This window comes from Cyrtonyx montezumae, unplaced genomic scaffold, assembly GCF_038088225.1.
Source record: "Cyrtonyx montezumae isolate F1298 unplaced genomic scaffold, pur_monq_1.0 scaffold_16, whole genome shotgun sequence".
NCBI lineage: Eukaryota > Metazoa > Chordata > Aves > Galliformes > Odontophoridae > Cyrtonyx > Cyrtonyx montezumae.
The window spans coordinates 1,715,028-1,741,387 of NW_027071892.1; the positions used below are offsets into that span (position 1 = coordinate 1,715,028).

General features: G+C 36.8%; 1 protein-coding gene across 6 annotated transcripts in view; it reads right to left on the bottom strand.

Annotated features, from left to right (window-relative positions):
- The window catches only part of CLEC16A (C-type lectin domain containing 16A), a 78,631-nt gene that overhangs the window by 50,797 nt on the left and 1,474 nt on the right, over nucleotides 1–26,360 (bottom strand). For 4 of the 6 annotated variants that reach the window (XM_065732316.1, XM_065732322.1, XM_065732319.1 and 1 more), the window contains exons 2-17: nucleotides 23,480–23,608; nucleotides 22,082–22,215; nucleotides 21,187–21,335; nucleotides 20,274–20,379; nucleotides 18,291–18,414; nucleotides 17,196–17,370; nucleotides 16,524–16,577; nucleotides 15,026–15,139; nucleotides 12,078–12,306; nucleotides 10,608–10,737; nucleotides 9,768–9,868; nucleotides 8,318–8,440; nucleotides 6,802–6,911; nucleotides 6,304–6,348; nucleotides 5,273–5,323; nucleotides 2,336–2,464 (exon numbers count right to left, since the gene is read on the bottom strand). In XM_065732316.1, the coding sequence (XP_065588388.1) occupies nucleotides 2,336–2,464; nucleotides 5,273–5,323; nucleotides 6,304–6,348; nucleotides 6,802–6,911; nucleotides 8,318–8,440; nucleotides 9,768–9,868; nucleotides 10,608–10,737; nucleotides 12,078–12,306; nucleotides 15,026–15,139; nucleotides 16,524–16,577; nucleotides 17,196–17,370; nucleotides 18,291–18,414; nucleotides 20,274–20,379; nucleotides 21,187–21,335; nucleotides 22,082–22,215; nucleotides 23,480–23,608 (1,903 nt within the window). The remainder of the gene's footprint in view (nucleotides 1–2,335; nucleotides 2,465–5,272; nucleotides 5,324–6,303; nucleotides 6,349–6,801; nucleotides 6,912–8,317; nucleotides 8,441–9,767; nucleotides 9,869–10,607; nucleotides 10,738–12,077; nucleotides 12,307–15,025; nucleotides 15,140–16,523; nucleotides 16,578–17,195; nucleotides 17,371–18,290; nucleotides 18,415–20,273; nucleotides 20,380–21,186; nucleotides 21,336–22,081; nucleotides 22,216–23,479; nucleotides 23,609–26,360) is intronic. The other 2 variants (XM_065732318.1, XM_065732317.1) reach the window with 2 other exon arrangements.

Sequence of the window (26,360 nt, forward strand, 5' to 3'; positions counted from 1 at the left end):
TGAAATTAGATAGGATTAATACAACATAGTTTTACTACCAGATGCTTCAACAACAATTAATTGTACTGAGATTACAAGCTTCCATATTCAATCAAAACCAGCATCATCCTTGCATTTTTTTTAACCCCAAAGTCATGCAATCAGGGCTTTTTATCTCTTGAAGCAACTTAATTCAGAGGGCAGCCATCATTCAGCCTTTCACTTACTTTCACCACAACCCTCTTTCCCTCCTACACAGTGTTAATTATCCATGTATGCATTCCCCATAGAATTGCTGTCACTCACCTCAAACATGCAATTGTATTTTCTGTAGAATAATCTACAGAAGTAGAAAATAAACTTGAGCCTTTGCAAGCATCAAGGAATTCAGGAATGGCAGATGAAAAGCAACTACAATGTGAGTCTTACAACAGTTATGGCTCCAAATCTGCTCTCAATATCAATATAAACCATAAAGCATGAGATCTGATTTAGTAACTAACTTTATTAGATCTCAACGTGCCAGCAGAACAGTTCAGAGGCCTATAATTTTGTTTCAATTGACCTCTGTTTTCAGAGGCAGTTAGAAACAAACATTAAGAGCTATCTACCATAAACTATTATACATAATACGGTAAATTCTGTGCTGATTCTTTCATTTAAATATGCATACCTTATGGAAAAGACTACCAGTGCACAGGGAGACATATTTTATTATACTCCCACAATAGCATCCTCACTCAGAGGTAGTTCAAAAGCTTCTCTCAAATGTTTCTGCAGGCTGTGTACCCCAAAACACAGAGTTCAACACACATACTCTTCATTATTTCCCAAGCAGGCACGTAAATGTGTTTGCATTAGTGTATGTAAGCAGTACTGTCCTTATGACTATAGAAGTCAGAAGCAAGAAATGCAGCCCCTCCTGAAGCCGTTGAAAGAAAATTAATTGACACTTATAGGAACTTTCTACAGAAAGAAAGAAAGAATAAGTGAAAATACAAAAAGATCTGATTTCCAAGCTAAGAGCTCATGATATGGTCAAAGTATGGGACTTCTTTACTTGTTAACAAAACGAAGATTGACAGTGTTTTTGGAATCATGCCACAGGATGCTCAGAATTGAATCACTATCCATTTGAAACTGCCAGCAAAAAAGAACTCTAGTAGGTTAAGCACCAGCAGCTTGTCACAAGATGCTCCAGAAATTCAGCTTACTGGCACTGCAATTCAGCAGCAGTAGGAGAGATAAAGCAAAGCTTAACAAGAAGTAGCTGGAATAGGAATTCTGAGAAATTCTGGGAAGGAGCACTGACAAGAAAGGACAATTCTGGGAATTTCTGCTGATAAAAAAGGCTCTTTCACTGCAAATAATTTACAGGAACATTTATGCTTTGAGTTTCCACTAATTAAAATTTACTCTTATTTATTACATAAAAAGTATGCAGTAGTTTCCATCAGAAAGCATTTCTAGATACCATCCTGTTTAATACCTCACAAAAAGTATTCTAAGAAAATATCCTTGCATTCTAAGAATACTTTTCAAGATAATTTACTGTACTCCATCAAAAAAGTTACTGGGGTAACAACAGTTATATGGCTTATAAATAGCACTGAAAGAAAAATTTTTGAAAGATTACTGGAAATCTGGTTTTTTTCTTCAACAGAATTTGAATATAATTGTGAATAGACAAATGCAAAACTCCTCATATAGAATAGTAATTTTCAAACAGTATTATTTTGCAGTAATGCAGTGTTAAGATATATCAGCGCTACAGGGCTTAAAGGACACTGTCAGATGCAGGCCAAAAGTGATTATTGAAAGAAAATAGATAATGATGTGGTTATTCATGTCAGTATCACATCCACAAATCACATCATAGCAAAATACTTCATATTTTGACTCCTCCTCCTCATTCTCAATATCTCTATACTGAATTAATTTGGGCAAGATGAATGTTCCTGTATAGAACTATATGTTTTGCTATGTCAAGAAACACAACCACTGGTTATATTATTTTAGCATGAAGCAAACCAGGCTTCCAAAGACTGAGATATCAGATCACAAACGAATGAATAATGTATTAATGAATGTCACTGAATGTAAATTTCTTCACTATTGTTTAAAAATGAAAATCCCAGCACAAGATCATACTGAAGGGACCAAGTACAAGAAATTAGAAAAAAGGCTTCTCCATTGAGACAGGTAAATGCTATATGCTTTATGCAAGTCTGTCATTAAGTTTCTGTAATGTTATAGGGAAAGCTTCCAATCAAGCAGATTTCAGGGAAAAACACCTGTACTTCCAAAATTTTTCCAAGTCCTTGGCAATAATACGTCATGAACGAGTCCTACTTACTCTTCGTGTTCTTTCCACATCTCCACAAGGCAATCTTTTCACAAAATCAATACCAGTCAGTGGTGTTCCTGTTGGAGGCAACAGAATTGAGGCATCCATCATCAAGTACTCCACATTCATGGGCTTAATCTGTAAAAGTATTTTAACATTGATTAGTATACAGAAAGTGAAGGTTTACATTTTTACTTTCAAATACAATTCATGATCACATAGATTGAGAGGAAGGTGCTGTTACAGAGTTCAGAGAATTTCTGATACCATCCATGTTATTTTAAGCTCCTTACTTGCAATCTGCATTCTAAATTCTAAATTTATTCATTGTTCCCTAACACACTGTTGAAGTTTCCACATTGAAAAACCACAGCAAAAAGAACCCTGAATGATTAGAGTAGAAAAGCCATTACTAGAGTACTAAAAAGCAAGGTCTGTCACGTTTGATTTCAAGTTTTGACTCAAGTTGTAACTATTTCAATACCAAAAGAAAAAGTTTCCCATAACAACCTCTCCCCTGAAAAAAATCTTCTCTAGCATCTAACAGTGCAATAGCTTGGAGATTTTGCATTTCCTTCCATATTGCCATTAACAATCTCTGCCTTACACAATTGCATATTTTCATGGTTAAATGATGTTTGAAACATCAATTCTTCTGCAGTTTTGGGCAATTTCATCTAATGTCTATTAAACACGTATAGGAGACTTGAGCTTCTTTTTGATAGAGAAACACATGGAATCGCCAGAAATCCACTTCCCAGAGCTTGTATGATATTGCATGGAGAAGAAAAGTGCATTTATGTAGGCATTCTAAAGCAGCCAATAGGAAAGGGATGCACTCCTGCTCACTTGGCCATGATTGCGTATCATAGTACCAGCAGACTAAAACAAAATCCAGAATTTTCACTGCACAGACTTGAACTGCTGCCTTCCACACATACAAGCACAGAAATAGTCTCAATCCAATCATTCTCTCAGAAAATTCATCTTCGGTGTCTTCATCTTCAGTGTCTAAAGCACTGGATTAACAAATCAAATTAACGTGTAGAAAAATACAGAAATCTGAACATGTGAGACAAATGAAAACACAGAACTAAAATTTCTGACAAGTAAATGAGTACAACTACATCTGATGCAATTTGCATGACTGTATAGTCATTTAAACAGTGTTTTACTTCATAAAGGTGAAGAACGTGAAAAAAACTCCTCGTTAAAAACAAAAATGCAAGGATATTTTGTTCAGCTTACTTGCTCATCTGTACTGTCAACTACTGTTGTCAATGAAGACAACTTTTTCCTTTGTCATTCGGACTCAATACACTTCTGTCTCACAGAAGCTTCATGCCATGTTATATGCAGACTTCAACCAGTAAGACTACATCAGTAGTCACTCAGCACTCATATTTGCTCTGCATATCATTTTTTAACAGGATAAACAAATATGCTTCAAGGAAAACAAAGTTAAACTTCCAGGGTATAGCTCTGTCTTTTGCAGTAAATGATTAAAAAAACCCTGCAGTTTCAGACACTGCTATACTTGTATGACAGATAAACCTACGCAGACTAACTTGAAACATGACAGTAGTGCTAACTTTGGTGCCAGTTTTCAAACTAGAGCACATCAGCGCTGAACGATTAAAAAAAAAAAGTGGTACTGATTAAATACTTCTACTATTTAAGCTGGTAAGATACAGCAGGATGCTTCCCATATTAAAAGACATGTTGCAATACAACAACTGTAGACTGTGCTTTTACAAAAAGTCAAAGTGACTGATAATGAAATGTCTGTAACACTGCTCTAGGAAAAGAAAGTTGTCATGGTTTTATGATTTTTGGTACTGGTATTCCACATCATAACATCATGTAGTGCATTTAGAGTTAAAGAGTTAATGCTCCAGCTCCGCGGATCATCGATAGTTCCAGGTATACCTGTCTCAGAAGAGAAGAAGAACTCCATTCCCCAGAGGACTTTGCGATGCTTTGCGTTCTTACGTGTTTACGCTCAGAGGGAAAGATAAAAACTGTCTGTGGTCACGGGACTCTCTCTTTCCTTTGGGATCGACTCAGCAGTGGGTGCTCGCTGCCGTCCGCCTTCAGCGTTAGCGTAAGGCCTTCGGTTTATCGGACACTCTCTCTCTTGCTCATTTTATTTGATTTATTAGCTTTAATTCCAATTATATTGTATTATATTGTGTTATTTTGCTTTCTGATATCTTATTTAGTAAATTAGCTTTCCTCCTCAGATCGTTGCCGCTGTTTTGTTCCTAGGCCCATCTCCCTTTTCCCTTCTCCCTTTCCCCCTTCCCCTTTCCTGGGGCGTGGGTCCGTGGGTCCCCCGCACCAATCGTCACGGAACCGGGCCGAACCTGCCCGTAAACCGTTGACAAAAGTTAACTTTGACAACTCAATTTTTATCCAAACACTAACCAAGAACATAAAACAGGTAGCTATTCTTTAAAAGCATTTACAGCTTAAATATTAACTGATATTCAAGTCAGTTTACTAAAATGTCCACAGCAGCGCTCCACAATTAGTGCTGTGGTGCCAGCAGTTCTTCTCCTTGAGGGGACAAAGCCCCTCATCCTCTGCTGGTAAGTAAAGTGGCTCCACTTAAACTTGAAACCTTTCAGAGCTTCAAATAGACATATTAAACAAAGTCATAATCTTCCTAACTGAAATAAATAAATAAATCGTTCCCTAAGATGAATAAACTTTTGTATTCCTGCTTTCAAAAACTGACACTGCTTTTTATTTAATAAAGAGCTGTGAAGTTTCACACAAATGATTTATGAAAGCGTAGACAATTTCTCAGAGGAACTCAAAATTTTTGCTATTCTACTGCTAGATATAATAGATATGTTTGACAGTTTTCAATAAATACTTGTTTCTGCCTTGCAACTGGTTTGGAAGATTTTTTGGGGGACAAGGAGGGACTTATACACTTACTGTCATACTCCGATATTCATCTTCAAACATATCCAGAAAAATTTCTTCCCCCTTTGAAAAAGAAAAACAAAGAATACGAGCACACCACAAAGGAAGACATCATGAATCCACAAACACAGTTAAAGAGACATATTTGTTTTTGTTTAATTGTGTGGTGGGTATAGGTGGCAAGGGGTAAGCAGCAGGGGTGACTTCAGGAAGAAACTGGACTGGCCAGTGCTCCAAGAGCCCCCCCCACAGCCAGGCCCCACAGCAACATCAGCTGTGCCTCTGCAAAACAGAGTTAAGGAAGAGCAACGCTGTCCAAGAGCAAGGGAGAGGAAAAAAAGGTGGTTGGGTAGGGGTGGGCAAAGGGAGTGAAACAGCCCTGCAACATCAAGGTCAGAAGAAAGGAGGTGCTTCTGGATCAGGAGCAGATTCCCATATACAGCCTATAGAGACCATACTGGAGCAGCTGTCCATGCTGCAGTAGCACAGCAGGTAGCCATGTCCTGAAGAAAACAGTTTGTGGAGAGTTCACTTGGAGAGACACTTCTTAGTTACAAATTTACTGGCCTTTACAGAAAAGTTAATGCCTATGGCTTATTGTTTACAACACACACACACAAAAAAAATAAAGCAGAAGGATGTAGATGTAGATTCTACGTAGACTGAATAAAATTTAAGATCATCATTTTGGATGAGATACAAAAAAAAAAGTAATGTCAAAAAGAGGCACCTTCAATATTAGTGTCATTAGTAAAATCCAAGAAACTTTCTAATGGCATGGCTCTGCGCCACCAGATACACAGCAGTTGCAACAAAAGCATGACTACTCATTGGATCTCCAATGCAGAGCCCATGGGACCTCTTGGATCCCTTTTGTGAAGTATATCAATGGAAAACGTAGGAATGGAGAGTAACCATCTAATGAAACACTTCCTTCTCTGTAACAATTATGAAGTACTATTGTGGGGAACGAGAGTGGTCTACAGAATTTATTTTAAATCCACATGTAAAGATTTTTTTCTTACAGCACTCTGCATATATACCTTATAGAAACGTCGAAGGAGATGAATGCTTTCTTCCCTTGCACCCTAGAAAGAGAAAATAACTGTTTTAAGGAGTAAAAATACCATTTAATCAAAAGTCGCATTTAAAAAAAATACGCCCAGAACCTCTTGCAGAGAAAACTACTAATATCCTTACAGCCTTCAGCTCAGAATTAGACACAGATTTACAGCACAGCTGAGCTTGTTTGCTCCAGAAGTGCTTCTCTTCACACTGCTGAAATGGTTAACATACAATCTTCAGAGAGAAAAATGAAACAAACTAACTTTTCAGAGTTAATTAGCAAGGTAAGAACAGATTTGGGAATTGAATACAGAGTATTGCATCTTTCACTGCATGGCATCAGCAATGGAAGATGTTCTAGAGGCTTGAGTTTCACATTAAGCTTATTACAATCAAAAATGAAACATCTGTGCAACTATACAACAAGATGTAAAGAAGTAATGCTGAAACTGGCAATGTGAAAGAAAAATACCAACCTCAAGGCATTCAAGATGAACATCTTTTACTATGCTACCATTTTTAGAAAACACAAGCTGCTTCAGCAACAGACAGCCAAGTTCTAGAGTTGCCAAACGGATTCTTCCATCTATGAGAAGAGAATTTCAATATATAAAACAATAGCATCTGTCACACATAACCTGTCTGACAAGAATAGATGCTGATGCTTTCCTATAGTGTGGATTACTGTAAGAGAACTGCAAGAGTTACTGGGAAGAAACAGAACCACACAACAAGAATATAATAAAGATGTACTGCATTACAAAAGCCATTGAAATCAAACATCTTAGTTAACTGGAAATACAGATTGAATTACACTAACATCAGAGGAGAATCATAGATGGCTGGCATGAATAAAGTTATAAGATCAAGTGACGCTTTGTATACAGCACGCTAGTAAAGCATGGGTCTTCCTCACATCCAGAAGATTTAAGCAAAGCCCAGATGCAAAAATCCAGAGAGATCAAAAGGAAAGAACATATTGAGAATTTATGTTTTCAGTAGAATTATTAAAAAGTTAGAAACACAGCATTTGAGAAAAAATGGGAGAGAAGATAGGCAGACAAGGTGCTCCAGGCACTGCAGCCCATGAAAAAGACTTTTAATGAAGCATGCTGTTCCACTGCAGCTCATGGAGAGCCATGTCAGAGCAGATATCTACAGTACAGACCATGAACAGCTCCATATCACAGCAGGACGATACGGACTGAAGAAAGCTGCAGAAACTGGAGAGCTCCCACAGTGTGCAAAACGAGCACTAGATTTCATTGTGCAGGCAGTCAGTAAGTTGACAGTGCATCAGTTGCAGGGGAAACTGGTCCCACTCATTTAAAGTTGCAATAGGGGAAGCATAGGCAAGAAGAGCTATGGATTAAACAAGAGTTGTATTTCCATGGAACAGTTCACTAAGCCTTCTATCCCTTATTTTACAAAAAAGCTGAAGTTAAGAAAAAAATGTTTTCTGCAAAACACTTCAGAACTGAAAACACAATCTGTAATTAAAAGAAATCATGCTTGCTATTAACCTCCAGAAACAAAGGACAGCTATAAACAAATGGTGCCAGTTATTTCTTGTGTATGTTTTTGAAGACAACTTCTCCATTGAAACTATTGTTACAAGCCAAGGTGCCATAGACCTGTCATGGTTTTATGACAGCCTGTAAACCATTGACAAGACCATATTTTCAGGATGAAACTGTACATTAAGCTGAAATCACTATACATTACTTGATGCTTTATTTATTCAAAAAAGTGGAAAGAAGGACAGTTAAGACAACAGACCCCTCTTCCATCCTGAGCATAAAAATGACTATTCAGCAGAAATGCAGACCTCCTGGTTACTCAACAACTGAGAAAAATTATTATTTGTCTTTCACAGCCCATATTTACTTACTGTTCAGCAGAGAGTATATTACACAGACATTTTCATCTCATACATGAGAAGCTAAGTAGCTTTCCAGCTTGTAAAGAAAACAAATATGATAAATGTGATACCTGGCTGTGCAGCATAATTCATTATTCTGATGAGCCTTTCTGCAAGTACATGGTTATATGAATTTCTCTCTTCACCATGTTGAGCAGAAAGTTGAATTCTCTCCAGCTTGACTGGGTCAATGCCTTTGCAGGGAAGAAAATGAAGTAAATTAGGAAACAGGACTATGCCTCAAGGAAAGCAATTAATAAACAACAGTTTTCTTGAAAGAGTGTAATTAGCAAAACAAAGAAATTCAAAACCAACTTGCAAAGTTATCACAAGGAAAAGGAAGAACAACAAAAAGATTAAATCACATCTGTCAATCCATCACTGAAAGAAAAACAAAAATCCACAAGACTTAATGGGTGAAGGTACTCAAATCTTTAAGTGGTTGGTGACATCCAAACTATTTTTGGTGCATCTGACATGTCTCAGAATATCGCAATTTATAGTTTCTTCCAACCTTGCACTTTCAGTTAACTCTAGATTTCTGTCATACTAAGAAAAGAGGGAAAAAGGAAACACTTAAGGAATGAGGGCAATTAACAGAATATTATTAACATTCACCAAAATCTAACAGCTTATTAAAGAACTAGTTTGACCTTTGCAAAAGAAAGGTGCTTTTAAATAACATTTCATAAAAATATTTAAAACAAACAAAAAAAAAAAAACATGGCCTGTTACAACCTTAATCTTCTTTATAGCACATTGAAATATAGTATTCTCAACTCATCTTCCTGTAGAGAGCAGATAAGACAATCTTGTGTTACATTCAATCACAAGAAATCATGAACGTCATTCTTTGGAAAAGATGACATATTTCCAAGCAATGTGAATTATAACAAACTACACTTGTAACAGTTCTGTGAGTTTATAGAACAGCCCAAGCTCCTTAGGACACTTACAGGATGTCAGTGTTCTATAACCTAATACAACAAAGTGAGCCTTCAATCAATTATGTCTTGTTAAGACACCACACAGTGGATGAGGAGCTTGTGGAGGAATTGCACAGCACAAAAAGAATCACTGAAAAAGCTGAATAGGAAATAGCTGACCATCACAGTCAGATCCAACTGTCAGTCCTTTTGCTTTATATAGATGTGCAAATAATAATTCTTCATGTACTTTAAACATGAGGACATGTTTACATTTTATACTTGAAGCAGATGTACACTTGCAAAGCAGGGAAAAAAAAATCAAATTCCACATCTACTCAGATTGAACGTTATGGGCTTCATCTGAAATTAAGATTGAAAATTAAGCACAATCTTATTCCAATTCCAAGAAACTAACAGAAAAATTAACCTGGTGACCAGAAATTTTTCTAAACCTAAAAAGGAAAATCTTAGCAACTTTCTTTCCCCTTACAGCATACTTTTTCACTGTTTAATACTTGAAGAAACAAACTACAAGCAGATTGCTTCTACCTAAAACTACGTTTCATTTATTTTCTCTAGAAAAATGGCTTACCTTTATTGTGTGACATCGCATACAGAAGACAGAGCACAAAGAGGGCATAGTAATCATCTTCAGCACAGTCCAGTGCATTATAGACCACATCAAGAAAAGGCCTGCGGAAAGGAAAAGCTTTGAAATGGTCAAGGAAAAGACAACAATTACAGGAATATCAATAACTATCCTATTCTACACATAGCTAATGAAAGAAGTCCACGGTAATGCACATTTTCAGGCACTAAAACAAAGATCACTTGTTTGAAAGTACTCAGATTACAGTATTGTCTCATGCTACATTCTGACATTAAACATTTTTACAGGAATTGTTTCATAACACTTCTCTGAGAAGTGCTTATTCATTTAATGTGTTTGTTTGCAGCACATTTAATACATATGCAGAAGCATTGTACAGCATTGTACATTATACAGCATATTTACACAATTAAGTTCAAGAAGCTGTGATCACTGTCACATTACAAAAGAAAAAAAGCCTATCCTAAAATTCAAGCTCTAAGCAGAGTTGAAAAGCATTTACTATTACTACAGAAAGAAGGAAATTTTCACCAACTTCACTAACAGTTGGAAGAAGGTAGGCTATCCTAAAACTAGCTGACAAGAACTGAACACTCAACCGGCTAAAGGAGAAAAAGAATGAAAATGAAGATTATTTGATTGGAAAAGTTAAAGCTTTGGATTGCAGAAGAGTTTTGCTCCCCTAGGTTTAAGCAGTAGTGATCTACGATATGCATGTAGGAACCTAAAGACAGTGGCAAATTCATTGTTCACCTCTACCCCTTAACAGATCAGAAAAGTCAAGTAAGGAAGTAATTCAGCAAGATGTCACAGTTTTTATACCTGTTCCAGTTTGTTATCTCACTTCCAGAGGCAGCAGCACTCTTTTCTTCATCTGTTGTATTCTGTTCTGTGACAGCAGAGATGGACAACTCTGACAGTTTGCATCGCTCCATGATTACCATCTCTATTTCTGTAAAATAAAAATTTATATTTGTAACAGTTTCTGTAAGCTTGATTTCTAGAAGACCTTTCCAACCTCTGCAATTCTGTGATTCTACTTTACATTAGAAGCCACTGATGCAACTACAAGAGGTATAAACACAATCTCAAAAAGTTTAATGAATAGCTGATTGTAGACAAATTTTTCTTCATGATAGAAAAAAATGCTTGCTTACATCCCTGTATGGAATGTAATGCTATAAGAAATTTACATATACACATGAAAGAAAATATGCAAATTGTTCTGTTCAATAAGTAAATAAATAGCAGTAATCCCCTTCTCCTCTAAATCACAGGAATGAAACACACAGAACATCTTCTGGGGAAAAAAAAAAAAAGAAAAACCACATGAAAACATTGGTGAGTGCTAACAGGGGAAATGTTGTACCCCAGAAGGTGTAAATGGCTTTCCACTGTTACAGCAGCCAGGTTTCGAGACCCAAATGCTCCAGACTTTTTGGTAGTACTAGCTTTTGCTTAGGAACCTGGACAAAGACAACTAATAAATGCACTAGCTGACTATGTCATGCTGAAAATTATGGTAGACAATATATCATCAGCTATTTGATGTAATTTAAGGAAAATAAAGAACCTGAAAAATCTTACCAAAAAGGCAACCATGTCTGGACAGAACTGTCTAAAAAAAAAAAGTCTTGTTTTCCACTCCTTGTATACCAGTCTCCAAGTTTTCTAATATATAAGTTTTCTTATATATGTCTAAAGTAAAGACTACTTTCTGATGTATGTTTGTCTATTAGTTACTAGCTACTAAAATAAACAGTTATGATGTGCTACAAAGCCACTCATCATATAGAACCAGTTCTTCTTAAGGCTAGTTATTAGATCAAAAATCCTGAAAACAAGCAATAAAATAATCTAAGCTTAAGATGTTTTCTACAATTCTGAGCAAATAAATGTTTTCTAAAAAGTATTATCAATTTTAGGATTTTAGCATACTTGGATCACTGAAACATGCACAGAATACTCCTGACTGTTTTGCACAACACGCCTTACTGTGTAAAAAAAACTGGCAAAGTTACAAGGTCTATTTATAAAGCTCTCCATAATCAAAGGAATAAAGACAGCAGGAAGATGCATTTTTACGGTTTTCAATCAGACTAAATGTACATCTCCCAATAGAATGACTTAACAAGAGAAAAAAACACAGCCAGAGAGATTGGAATAAATCAGTGTTTCCATGTTAACACGTGTAACAGGAGAACGAGCCATACAATTGATCAAAATTAGATGTGCTTACAATTTGGTTACTTACATTTACTGTGTACCATTTTGATTTGCTAATATACACACCTTCATTTTCTCTGCTTGCTCTGCTACCCTTTGAACTTGCTTCTGTACTTTTAGTTTTATCCAAGTCATCCTGGGTATCTTCAGATTGTCTCTCCTCTTCGTCTTCTTCACCAACATTTTTATAGTTGGGTCTTTTCTGCACTCTCTTCTTCCCCTTCTGTTTATTAATTTCAAGAGACCTCTCAAGTGTTTCTGTCGGTTTTATGAAACATCTGATACTTGACTTTGCCTACAAACATTAAGAGTTTACATTGAGCTACAAGCAAGGCATTTTTAACGTTGTAAAAGAAACTTCAGTTCACATGAAGTCTTGAAACTAAAACCTTAAATTTCAGACGAGTTTCAAAATACAAGAAAGCAGACCTTAGACAAACTGCACCAAGCCAGGAAATCTGTACCCAAGGCAGCATAACCTAAAGGCTTGTCATTAAGGATGCCGTTTTGAAAAAAGAAGAAAGAAAAGTTATCAGCTTAACAATGAAGGGGTCTTAAAGTTGTATTTCCCTTCTTCGAATTTTGTTTAACAGGTGAGGCAGTTAGCACAAATAAAATTAAAAGACCAAATAGGTTAAGGGCAACAAAATCAGAAGTGTCTACTGACAGCAATGCATGAATATGAAATACACAGACAAGAAAGATAACAGTATTCAATCAATACCTAATTTTCCTGATAATCTATTTATATATCAAGAAAATGAAGATGACATCTCTGAGAGCAAATCTCATCCTACCAATAGCAAACAATGCACTCTTACAGGGAGATGAAATGCTACAAGAAATTCAATGGCCAGCAAGATTAAGTTTGGCATCCTAGTCTTTTGCAGATTGTTTCTGAGCTGCGATGCTTTGAACTCCCTTCACATTTGCTTGGCCTGGCACCTGGATTATCAGCAAACACTCTGCCTTTTACCCCGAGCTAGGCAAACACCAGTCAGCCAAATTTCTCAGCTACTGGGAAGTGAAACAGACTGGGGGCTTCCCCAGCACAGGCTTAAGCAGAACAAAACTCTTACAGAAATGTCACTGCTTTTGAGATCTTGATACTTCAATCACATTCAGCTGACAATGGCTAAACCATTCAAAACTGAAGGGCAAGCAATAGAAAAGAAATGAGACTAAATATATAAACTGGGGGTCCATTCCTTGCCCCACATGACTCAAGCACTGAAGATGAAGAGCTCAAAAATACCTCAGAAAAAAAGTTGAGAAAAAAAACCCTCACTCCAATTAGTAAGGAATACATTGGAGTGTGGGGGGAAAAAGAAGAAAAAAAAAAGACATTAGTAATGAATATACTAGGATGGAGCCTAGTACATGGCAAAAGGCCAAAATGTGTACCTGAATCCTCTGAATTATGAGGTTTTACAGAAATCCTGCACGTCTTCTTACACTTTGCACTGAAATAAGCTACATAGTAAAAGGACTCTTTCACAACACTAAAACAAACAACTCAGCCCACAGTGTGAAACTTACTGCACATCTCCACTCTGTAATTTCTGATATACTTTTAGATATATCAAGCCGCAATTTGGGCAGTTTGTAAAATAATTGGAGTTACAACCAAATTACTTTTTATTGATGAGTACTGGTCAGAAAAGTCCTAAGAAAAGGGGAAGGACATGTTAATTCCCATCCTGTATGGAAAAAAATGACATATGTAAATTGCAAGAAGCCCTTAGATTTTCCCCTCCCTGCATTTACTTCTTACAACAGTTTCCTAGAATAATTTGACTACTTCTTGAAAAATGCAGGTACTTAATATCCTTGTATTATAGGCTGCTGTTTGTCATATGAGCAAAATAGCTGAAGAGACCATTTGACAGTGATGAGCTATAAGCACTGAATTGTGGTCTGGTCCACTGCAAATAAGAATGCCACCCCGTGCTTCAAAAATAACAAAGCTATATAAATGAAACAATTAAAAAAATAAAAATAAGAGTTAGTTTACATTGTATGTGGTTTGCTTATACATTCAGAGATACTGTTTTTTCATATTTTTAAAGGTGTCTTTCTATCTTATTTTCAATTATAGTTTATCTTCTGCAATGTGTGCTAGTAAAATAATTACTAACAACTTCTTATGGGAAGGAGAAAGTAGGTTCACGTTCCCCCTTTTTATGGTCATTGAGCAATAAGGCTGAATTTACACAAATATACAGTTTCTCTCACAGAACCACTCTGCTTGGCAACAAAGCTCCACCTCCAGTACAATTTTGCTAAGTGTCTATCCTAGAAAGTCAGTTGCCTCCTATTTGGTAGCTATTCACATGTGACAACTCACAGTGTGTGTACCATGAGGTCACAGGACGAGAAAGAAGCAGCAATCTAGAACAACATTATTAATACGAGAGCAGATGAACAGACATTTAAAGGAAACCCCTAACGTTCCTCTCATTAATGTAAGCACACAAAAACACACTACAGGTATTTTGCAACTCTGCACAGCAAATGCAACAGAAAAAACCCTCACTTCTACAACATATGCTACCTCACCCTTCTGCCACAGGTTTCCTAGTAACAAAGCTTTTCTGCACAAGTAACACACAACAGTCAGCATGCAACTAGCAGAAGGTCAGACATTTCCTAACACAAATAAGAGATTGGTTTATCTCAAAGCATTCAGTCAGCTCCACCGGAAAAATGTCCAAAACCACAACTGAGTATAGGCTGCATTATAAAAGTACTGGAAGACTTTGCAGTGTCTCACCATGATGGAATAAAGAGAGTAACGTGGGCAAGTAAGAACGTCACGTTGCAAGTCATACAGAGCAGTTTCTGCAGCCACATTTAACAGTTTTTCTACTCTCATCTCCTCAACACAATCACCTTAAGTTACCAGTTTCAACATACTGGCATTTCTAGCTACTTTCCAGGTATTATTGGTATTTCAAACAGAACATTTGCTGCTAAACAGAAGGAAAATATACAAAGATTATTTGACCACTTACTGAGTTTTTCTGAATATCTTGCTCAACTTTAGAAGAAAACACTGACAGGTCACCATTAAGTATAACCTCAGCCAATGAGTTCACCAAAGGGGCATAATGTATAATAAGAAAAACCTATCAAAACAAAGGTGGAAAGAAATATGAGACATGCATTGCGTGACACAGTTTCTCTATTGCAGTCACTGAACATAATTTTATTTATGTCCTTGTTGAACACTGGTATCTTCACTTGACATATGCAGTAACATTAAATAGTTAACACTAACAGTTCATGATATCTGCTTCAAAACACAGTAGAGCATAAGTCTCTCTGATGATATTTGCTCTTTCCCTACATGTTAAACTACCTCGTTTTAATAATTCTTCAAATTCTTCTCCATCTGAGATACAGAAATTCTGCCACCAACTTTGAGATGAACATTGTGTGATACTCCAGCAAAGGACCCAAATTAAACTCAAAGCAGATATGTACCAGAGGAATAAGGGCTGCAGTGGCTATAACAGCTAAACACCCAGAAACGCTTGGCTGCCCTGCCACAGTTCTCTACTTACACCAAACACTCTGTTTTGAGGCAAAGCTTACAAAGTTGGGCCAAAAGCAAACAACAGGATTCTGGACAGAACCACTGCAGGCCCAGCTGCAATGGCCTTAAGGCAGCTTATATCCATTCTCTTCATAGGAATATCAGAGCTCGGTCCTTAAAACAATGGTGCTAGCTGAAAAGTCTCCAAATACTTTCCTGATCAGTTAATATGGTCTCTACAGGTTTTCTGAAATACAAATCAAAACTGTTTTCAGAGAACACGACTAAAAAATGGTCTCATAGCAATGTACAGAAGAAAAGGAGACGATATGATTTGACATTTTCTACAATCAAAAGAATAAACTTCAGAACTCTTAATTTGGAAAAGTTCCAGATATAAAAACAAGTGGTGGGAATAAGAAATAATGGGTACTTTTATGCTATACATATAACAAAATTTATCTTGTGACAAAGCGTGTGTGTGAGGCCAAGTTGTTTTTTTTTTGTTTCTTTCATTTTAAAACAAAATGCAAGAAAGAAAAATGCAAGGCATAAGACAGATCATTGCCCCCTGTTTCCAAAGAGAACATTCCAGATTCAGATAGATTCAAACTTCAACACAATGTCTAGGAGAACCTCATCTGTAATTTTACAAATTGCATCCTGAAATGTTGCACAGCTCTACTGACTGCACACTATTGTGCATAAACTGGAATGTATGCTCCAAAAGCTATCATGTGCTACAGGACCCTCAGAGGAATATCGACTGAAGAAGCTACTTATTCTGCCTTAAGGAAAAATGAGCATTTGGTTTTATTTTTAATAAGAAAACTGGAAAATTTTCAACAGTCTTTGTCAAAGTTTTCTTCAATGGTTTTGTCAAAAATAGATCAAAACATGGTAATTAATATTACAAATTATAACACAACTACAAAACAGATTCTGAAATAGGACACAATAATTCAAATACGTACTTGAGAAAGAAGATAGAGAGAAACTTGGAGACTTATTTTTGGACGCTCTCCATCCTATGGGAAAGAAGTTATAGAAACTGAGGGTTTATTTCCACAAAATTAAAGCATTTGCACAAATTAAAATTTCATTTAATACAACTTTTAACATTGTATTGTTTCATTTTCTATCACAAAATATTCACTGGTGATGGTACTCTTTAAAATTTACTTTTTGGTAAACAATTTCAAATGAATACTCTTCAATTAAGAATACCTCACAGTCTACAAGCTTAAAAATGCCCTCTGATTGATGCCAGTCACAGCCCCTTTCAAAACACTGCAACAGATAAGTACCCCAGAAGTAAGTTGGTATTCCCTACTCAACCATTCCTTCACAAGTTTTTTTTCTGATAACATTCATTAAAGAATTAGCTATTTAGAAACAATGAAGTATTATCTATAAATAAAAAACACTGACAGACATTTTAATAAATCAACTAAATAATGATGAACAAAAGCATTCAAAATATAACCTATATCCTCCCCCTACAGTCATCTTATTTGTTTCAACATACAAACATAGGCATCAACAGTATAACCCCTACCAAGGAATACATCAGTTTAACAAATGGCTACACATACTGAAAGCAGATAACTCCTTTACAACTTAGAAATTTGCATGTATTCACTTACCTTATCCTGATTTACTAACGAACACACATAGAGGGGAAGAAAGAGCCTATTAAGTAGGTGGTCCGTCAACACGTCATTTAAAAATTCACAGTTAATGATAAGTATATCATTAAGGTAGTGCAAATGATCAAGATGTTCTGCTACCAGGTCACTCAGCTTGCCCCTATTCCTGTGCCTGAAAAACAGAGCAGATAAAAATCTCAGATATGTAATTTTTTTTTTAACTTAATGACTTCTCATAATTCATGTGCATCCTTTCTCTCAATTGTCTCGTGCAGACTGACTGCCTAAAGCAGATGCTTTCATACCAATGCACTAAAGCAGCAACTAAACAGCATTCAGGCACATACTGTCTTTAGGATACACATCAAAAGTTTTTCCCCGAGTTTTCAGAAGTAGTACTTTTAAAAAACTTTGCTTCCTGCTGCCACAATCTTCTCAGAAACCAATCATAATAAAGGCTTTCTTTCCAAAAACAAAAGACATCTCTTTTATTAAACTTCTACCTTTTCACTTTAACAAAGTATGAAAACCACCCACTGTGAGCACATAGTAAACCAAGCAACCTTGGTTTACCTCTGGTTATTTAACCTGAAGTAACAAAATATTTCCACAGATGATAGTAGTGCACGAATAGTGCATGGGAATTTCATTGCTTACAGTTCACATATTAAATAAAGTTTATTTTTCCAGCCTTTTTCTTTATTTTTCCTCCTAGAGTACCTTTTTCTGAGAGCTGCTCTGCTGGGATAGTACAGAGAATAGAAACAAACAAAAAAGTTATTGAAACTAACAAGTACAAAATAACTTCTGCGTCTTTTGAATTCCTACTAAATTTGCAAAACAAAAACATGAATGAAGAAAGGGCACGTTGTTAAACAATGATTAACTTGTACTGACACTGGTACAGACAGGACATCACTAACCACTTAATGCGGAGCACTGATAGAATAATCCTGTGAAAAGAAAAAGCTCCAACTGTCTGCGATGGAGCACACTCAGGAGCTGAGGTGGACCACTGCAGTCAAAGTGAGGTGAGCATCAATGTCTGGGAAAAGCATTTCCATTCAATAAACAACATTTTTAAAAGCTTACTCTTCATCAGTCTGCACACAGTTATCCAGTTCAATCACGTGGCTTCCAATAAACCAGACAAGGTTGGAGAAATAAGGGACAGCAGTTTTATCCCTAATGTAATGCAGCATAGGTTGGTTATCCACTGCAGAGAAATTGTAAAAGAGAGAAATTAGATTCAATTCTTTATTTTTAAGAATTTTTTAAAGTAAATTTTGATTACATGCCAGCTTTTCACATGAATATATACCTGAGATGATCTTACGCATGAAATGGACATCTACAGAAGCATCATATCAATTCTTAATTGGCTTGAAAGAGCATAATATTGATATATTTACATGTCTGAAGACAAACAAATGTAGTGGAATTCAGAAAGGGTTTTTAGCACATTCCTTATTAAAAAGAAGAGGAAAAAAACGCGGAAGAATAAAGCAGTAATGCTGAAAGTCAAGCTAGTTAGACTTACATGACACTGCATTAAGGAACACAGGAATCACCAGTGAAGGAAGGGCAAAAGAAACAGACAACAGTTAACAGGATTAGGATCTGGGATAGTGACATCCTTCAAAAGGGTTTAAGAAGCTAAAGCACAAAGCATCTAAACTAAATGACACAGTAGGTGATAGATCAGAACATATGCAAAGGGATAGTCAGAAAATTATGAACCTGAATATCTGAGCTGTTTTCCTACTCTAACCTTTATACTGCCACAACATCTGGAGAAGTACATTTTTTGCCATAAAAGCATCCAGTCATGTAAACATGCACTAATAGGACACAAAACCTGTACTTTGCTCTGTGAAGACAAGCTTGGTTTTACAGATGATGGCTTTACAGCTGATATAGGTAGGAAACAAGTTCCAAGTACCTCTTTCTCAGTGTGCAAAAGAAAAACTGTCCCTAGCAGTCAACACTACAAAGAATCAGCCTGTAACAGATGCCATTTGCAAAGTAAATTGTTCATAATTCTAAGAGATCTTATACTCTGATGAAAACCATCATCAAATCATTACTTGAAAGTTGTTTAAATTCAAAATGCAGTTTAATTAAAAATGTATTAAAAAGTAGTAAACACTGTACAAACATATTTCATAATTCACATTATTACATATACAGCATGTTGCTTCCAGAAGTGGAAAGTACAAATATACACCAATTTTTCTACAAAAATCACTGACATTTTCCCCGCAGAAATCACTTCTTTTCAGTCTCTCAAAGAGTTCACAGATTCTGAGAAAAATGTAGTGAGAAGTGACATCTGGAGGTTGGGTAGTTTGAACCCATTCTCAAAGCAGAGCTAACTTCTCATTTGAACCAGGCTGCTAAGGACCTCGTTGATTTCTTAAGATCTGAAGCAATACAGATTAATCATCATCTCAGGAAAACTTGCTGCAGTGTTTATCCATTCTCACAATGCAATTATTTTTCCTTACGCCCTATTGGAATGCCCAGTACAGTAATTTGCTCCTGCAGCATCCTGGCTTTCAATAGGCACCTCTGGACATAGCACATGTCTGCTCCTTCACAGCAGAGTGGCCGCAGTACCTAGGAATTCTACAGTCATATTCTGATGTGCCTCTAAAGGAAGTGATACTGCCAGTAAGGTCACTGCTTCGTGTACCATAAAGCTCATGTTCATAAGTAAATTAAAAATTTAAAAAACACAACATACTTTATATTCTCAATTTTCTTTTGTTTGTTTTTAAATTCAGCCATATCACCATTTGTACTGGAAGGTAAATGAAAGCTCCACATGTAAGCTTGATACTCTCTCTCTACAGGTTTTAAATGAGTTTCACACAGGAGGAGATAGTACTACTTACAAGAACACACTTCAGCTTTAGGGCTCTGCTTCAAAAAAATCAAAATGTGTACGTACCTGAAGTACATCAACATGATAAAGTTTCCAATCTCACAAAACAAACAAAACCCCTTAGATGACTTAAATGACAATAAAGTTTTTTTGTACACATGCATTTTCTTTAGATATAGAAAGCATACCTTTGTAGACATTTAAAGTTATAGTCCTAACAGCAATCCTGACCATGCTTTCTGGATGGTTAAAAAATTTAATGGCTTCTGTGTACAAAGCGAAGTCATTTGTGTGCTGCAGCAAGAAAGAAAGCATCATGAATTAACCAAAATGGGTACAATATATTTGTTGGAATTCTGTATAAAGAACGTTTTCCACGCGTTACTCAAGTACTTCTACTCTCTACTTAAGTAACTGAAATTATTTTATAATGCACACTCAATTGGATCTGCAGCTCTGAATTAAAATAAACTGCTTTGAGCATCAAGAGGTTTTCATGTTAGCTCTGCACACTTTCAGAGCTTTAGTGCCCTCTTCTGGCAAAAAGTGACACAGAGCAAAGATAAGCTTATTTCATCTTTGGCCTTTGGTTAATCAGTTTTTTTCAGACTTGGACTAAGCCTCTTAAAGTCGAGTGGAGGCACAGAAAACAAGATATAAACAAGTCGAATTCTCAATGAAGCAGTCTTCAGAACTGCTCAAGCAGTTCAGTTTAATGCTATGTTACAGATCTTAGAAACCTTTGCTATGCTTCTGCAGAGATCCTCACAACTTAACTCTCAATGATTGAGACTAAAATGAATTCAGGACAAATAATTCATTAGACAAGCTTAGACTCTGGACACAACATGTTTAAGAAAAAACAAACATTTTTCTCCAAGAAAACAATAAAATAAAGAGGTGTCAAAGTCACTTGCTGTATTTAACAAGCACATGATTTTACTATGATCAGAGATGATTCTAAGCAAGTTGGAAAAGTTTAGACAAGAGACTAAACAAAATATGTGCCAATTTGTCTTCAGGTTTATGTTTGGGTTTGTTTGGTTTTTTTAATTATTAAAGTCCTCTCATTCTTACATTGCGACTTCTTTTCTTACTTACCTCATTGTAAAAGAAATGCACAGTATGATTGTTGAGTTTCAGGGAAAGAGTTTTCAAAAATGATATGTAATATGCCATAATCTCCTCATCAGAAAAGTCAAATTTGTGGACAATAATAGAATTCACATAGTTGTTAGACAGCAAGTAGTCTGAAAAGCAAGAGATGTTACAGAAATTAATCAAAAGAAATCACTATAACACTAGCTGTATTTAATACACCAGCTAGCAACATGCTATCCAATGCTTCAAGATAACAAAGAAACTAAACAACACAAGTGAGGGCTGCATGCAGGGACAGCAATTTACTGCTCCCCTGCAGATGCCTTCACTACAAAGAACATCAGTTAACTAAGAGACTATTCCTCTCCAGTTTAGTACTAAATAGCACTTTCAACAACATTCATACAGAATTCTTTCCCCCCGGTTATATACTTTCAAAGGCCTTCATATGACTTCCTATTCTTGCTAGTCAGGGAATACTTTAAACCAACAATTAATTTTCTCTTCTCTTTGTTTCTGAAAATATCAAAGTAAACAGTGCACTGAATGCCCATCCCAGTGATGTGAAACAGTTCCAGTGCAAATCAAAGGACAGTTCTGCTGCTTAATCTGTAGCATCAAGGCAAACATTTCAGACCACGACTAATTTGCTGACTTAAAGAACACCTTGAAATATACAAAATGTTTCAGTAGTAACAAACAACGACCAATATATTAATGAAAATTTACATTAAAAGGCAAGTTTAGAGTCAAATCACAACATTTTTTAGTTTTTAACTAAAAAGACTATTATTAATAGACTGTTCTGAACAGGCACTAGGACTAAACTGTATTAAAGTGTACGAAGGCAGATTTTGATCATTTAATCCTGAACAGTTCCAAAGTGTGCCCTTACACAGTGATGTTTCATGACTGATATTCTCAAAAAGGATGTTCAGAGTCTGCAGCAGCTGCACACACACGTAATGGCCAGACTTCTGACGCAAGATGTTCAAGAAGAAAACAAACATATTCTTCTCCAAGAAGAAGCTAAAATAAAGAGGTGTCATAAAGTCACTTGCTGTATTTGACAAGAACAAGATTTCACAAACATCAGAGATGATTCTAAGCAAGTTGGACAAAGAGCACATTCTGTATTTATGCAGAAGTGTGGTGCAAACCTTGATCTTCAAAAACCTTGGAACCTAGGACACAGTCAAATTATGCAGTAAAACACTGTGAAAACATTGGGGTTATTTTATTTTATTTACATACAACCAACTTACCAGATAGCTTCCTTAAGTTGCAATCACAGTTTTGAAAGGGAAAGCTTCTAAACAAAGGCTGTTCTATTTAATACTCACCACTACTAAGCTAATATATTTTGTCTTCAGCATTGTGGATTTGACTTCTGATTGATTATGAGTTTTCTGGTGTTTTATTTTTTGTCTTCCAAGAAGACCTTGGGCTTCTATCCCACATTGATTAAGCTGCAGTTTCTGGTATCACCCTCAAACCACTACTTTCAACTGTCTGTATTTAGCATCAGATTAAATGTGTGATCAAACAGGAAGGTTTGTTGGTTAGTTTGTTGTTAAGCTTTTATTTACATTAAAAGCAGGATAAACCTCTTATCTCTAAAATTCCCTCAAGCAGAGAATGCAGGGAGAAATGTGATGAAGCTATGGTTCAGATAGGAAGAATGAGTACAATTGTCTTTGTTCACATTGTAACCCAATCATGTTAAGGTCACCTTACAGAAATAAAACTCATTAGTCCCAACTTAATCACAACTTGCCATAATACAAGGCTATGGGTCTCAAAGCAAAGAGCCCAGTGGCAGGCATTCAGTCAGACCAGCAATTACCTACCTCCCTTCTTATGTTATTTTTTCTACCACACTGTTTCACAAGGACTAAAATAATATCTAAACAAAAACATTGTACATCATAGTTAGAACAAGATATCCATTAGGAGCATCATAAAAACTAGGATGAACAAATGAACATCATTTAACAGAGGTAGTGAGTATATCTGAGCACTAATAGGTTTGATTTTGTACCTATGTCAAAAGTTGCAAGTCAAACAAATACGGTATGTAAAAGGAGCTCTGAAGTTGGAACCCTCATCAACACAAGCAAATTCTGCTTCATAACACAAGAACGTGATCCTGCTCAGCTCTCTACAACAGGACAGGGTATTTTCACAAATATCAGTAAGAAACTGCCTTAGAAAAGTTCACCTCTGAAAAGCAGACTTCTGTGCAACTCATCACTCTTCATAGCCAGAGCTAAAGCTGCCTGGAAGTACTTACTCAAACACCGAACTGTCATTCTGGTCCCCCCATATAAGGATCTCTGTTATGGAACGAATAGTCTCCACCAGGAGATTGCGGTTGTGGTCTGTCACTGTTGTGTTTTTAGTCAAGATGTGATACATATACCTAAAAGAAGGAAGGAGTACAATTAGCACACTGCCTGCCACTGCCGCAGGCACCGCAGCTGTCTTTGGCCACTAACTTAACACAGACACATACAGCAATATTTCTAATCGCTGTACAATTTTAAACCACCCAAATTTCCTTTTAATCCTGAAGCAGAGCGAAAATAACTGTTAAACAGAATGAGACAAGCAGAACTATCTCCTCAGCAGCCAAGTGAGTTAGGAATGCTCATGCATATGCTAACACAGGAAGGGAAACTATGCAGCATTTACCTCTCGGTGCTTCTCATGGCAACTAAGGGAATTTCCTAGGAAGCACCTTTAAAGTCAATAGTGCAAGGAGCAAAAAGCAGCAAACAGAAGCAGCAGGTAAGTGTGCAGCAGCAGGTGTTGGGAAGTAATTCTGGAAAGAGACTCATCAGGAAGCAGCCCTTCAATTGGTGGCAGTGAGTTCGCTGGTCAACAGTCAGGACTGCCAAACACTACTCATTCATCCAGGCCATGTTTAATCAGGTTTATGCCCACTCAAGCACAGAAATACTGGTCACAAAGGTGGCTAATTACAGCTTTACTGTCGTACTGTGCAAGGTTTTAAGGCTGTTTAATGAAGACTAAAAATAAAAGTACAGATTACAACAGGTGACAGAAGACTACAGAAAATTGAAAAGCTTGTGTTATGTCTCCAAATTTTGCTTGGTCAAGCAAGCCTTTTTCTTCTTCAAAATAACATACACCAAAGATCATCTCCCTTTAATCGTAAAAAGGAGAGGTAAACAAAAGCACAAGAGATACTCCCTTCCTCCCTCCAATTTTTTTTAATGCATTTCTACAATAATAATAAAGAAAAAGGATGGATATAAGAGAGTTTGACAGTTATCAAAGTAATGAAATAAATGTGTATATATATATATATATACATACATACACACACACACACCATATATTAAAAATATAAACAAATTGGAGACATTTCACATCACTTTAAAACTGCAAGAGCTTAGATTACCAAGTACAGACCACGGGCATATTTTCCCTCCCATAAACCACTATTTGTTTTCTGAATGCAGAAGCATATGCTGCTCAGGCTGAAACCATTCAAGCCCAAGCTGACCCACAAACACCTGCAGTGCCAACTCCAGGCCACATGCTGCACCAAAACAGAAGCCACAGAACAGAACGTCAGAGAGCACCTACAAATCCTCTGCAGTTAATGCGTAGATCACAGTTTAAGGCTCCTTCTGTGGGGACTGACAGTGCAACAAGACATAGTGAAGATGGGAGAGTTTGAGCCTGACAGTGTAATTTTAAAAGCAGTATGACACTACAGCTACCTTAGCCTGTTTACTCCAAGTCAAATGCTCATAACTGTGATGACGTATTTCTCACCAGTAAGTCACATCACTGCAGAGCTGTGATCAGCATGTGCAATGGGAATATTTATGTGCCATTATCACAGCCATGGCCATGGATCACAGAGCATTACAGACCCTTCTGAAAAAGCCAGACTGGTTTGGTAGTGAGGAATGGACTACACCAAATTAATTTACTTGCTATAATATCTCCATAGATCCCTTGGTTTGCTAACACAATGGTGCACCGAGATACAACACAGCCCTTGCTTCCAAGCTATTCTGTTATCCGTCTCTTGGAAATGAACGACCTGCTCCTCCTGCAGGAGGTAACACATACTGTATCATGACAGTACAAGTACTGCACAGAAGCAGGGTTTTTCATATCTTCATAAATACTTAAAGCCAATGCACTGATTTTAGATGAGCTAAGTCAACGCTCTGAAACACCAAACCCTCTGAGGAACTACATCAGCTCTGTCGCTCTGCTGAGGACTTGGAAATGAAGCAAAAACCCACCAGGAATTGTCACAGTACCACTGATGACGGGACCAGAAGGATGAAGGGTTTTGCCAGCAGCTCAGCATAACAGGCAAGATTCTGAATGTTCTTCTGCTTAGAAACGATGTTCAGAGCAATAGCACACTAAAACATACATGAAGTTTTAATGGCTTTTCTATTTATGACTTAAAAAGATACACTGACAGATAAGAGTTTAAGAAGTCAAGCACTCAGAAACTGAAAGAAAACTCCAACAGATTTAACCGTATTTGCTTCTTTATGCTGTGTAGTTATTTATTGTTCACATAGAGGAAAAAACATATAGCATGGATAATGCTTCAGGAAATGAATCAGCTATGAGGGAAGCCTCCAGGCACAGGGCTGAAGGCAGTGCATGTGACCAAGCCAGGAGAAACGTTCAGCACGCAGCTCCAATGGCAAAAAGAACTGTGTGCAACCAGGAAACGATGAAAATACCAAGCATAGCAGCAACAACAGGAAACACACTGGAGGTAACAACAGGCAAGTGGGAGGAAATGTTGTTCTTTGCATTTAGAAATGAAGATAACAAGCTTAAGTTCTGAAGCCTTCCACCTAAGCTGGAAAGCACAGGGTATGTTCTGTCAAACTCTTCAGAAACAGCACCCTACGGAGCAGATTCCAGCCCACCTTCAGGGCTCAGGGCGAGGTAAGCAATGGCCTTCTCAGACCATTCTCACAAGCAGCCACTGTCAGTGTTCCTGCCTGCAGCGTACTAAGGCTTCCTCCTCTTCCATCCCTGACACCCCAGCTACTAACAGTACCAAAGTGTCAAGTGTTTCAAAAAGCCCACCAGAAACACTGACAGTGCATAACACAGTCTCACAGCCTACCTTGATCCCATTTCACCATTAGAAAACCAGA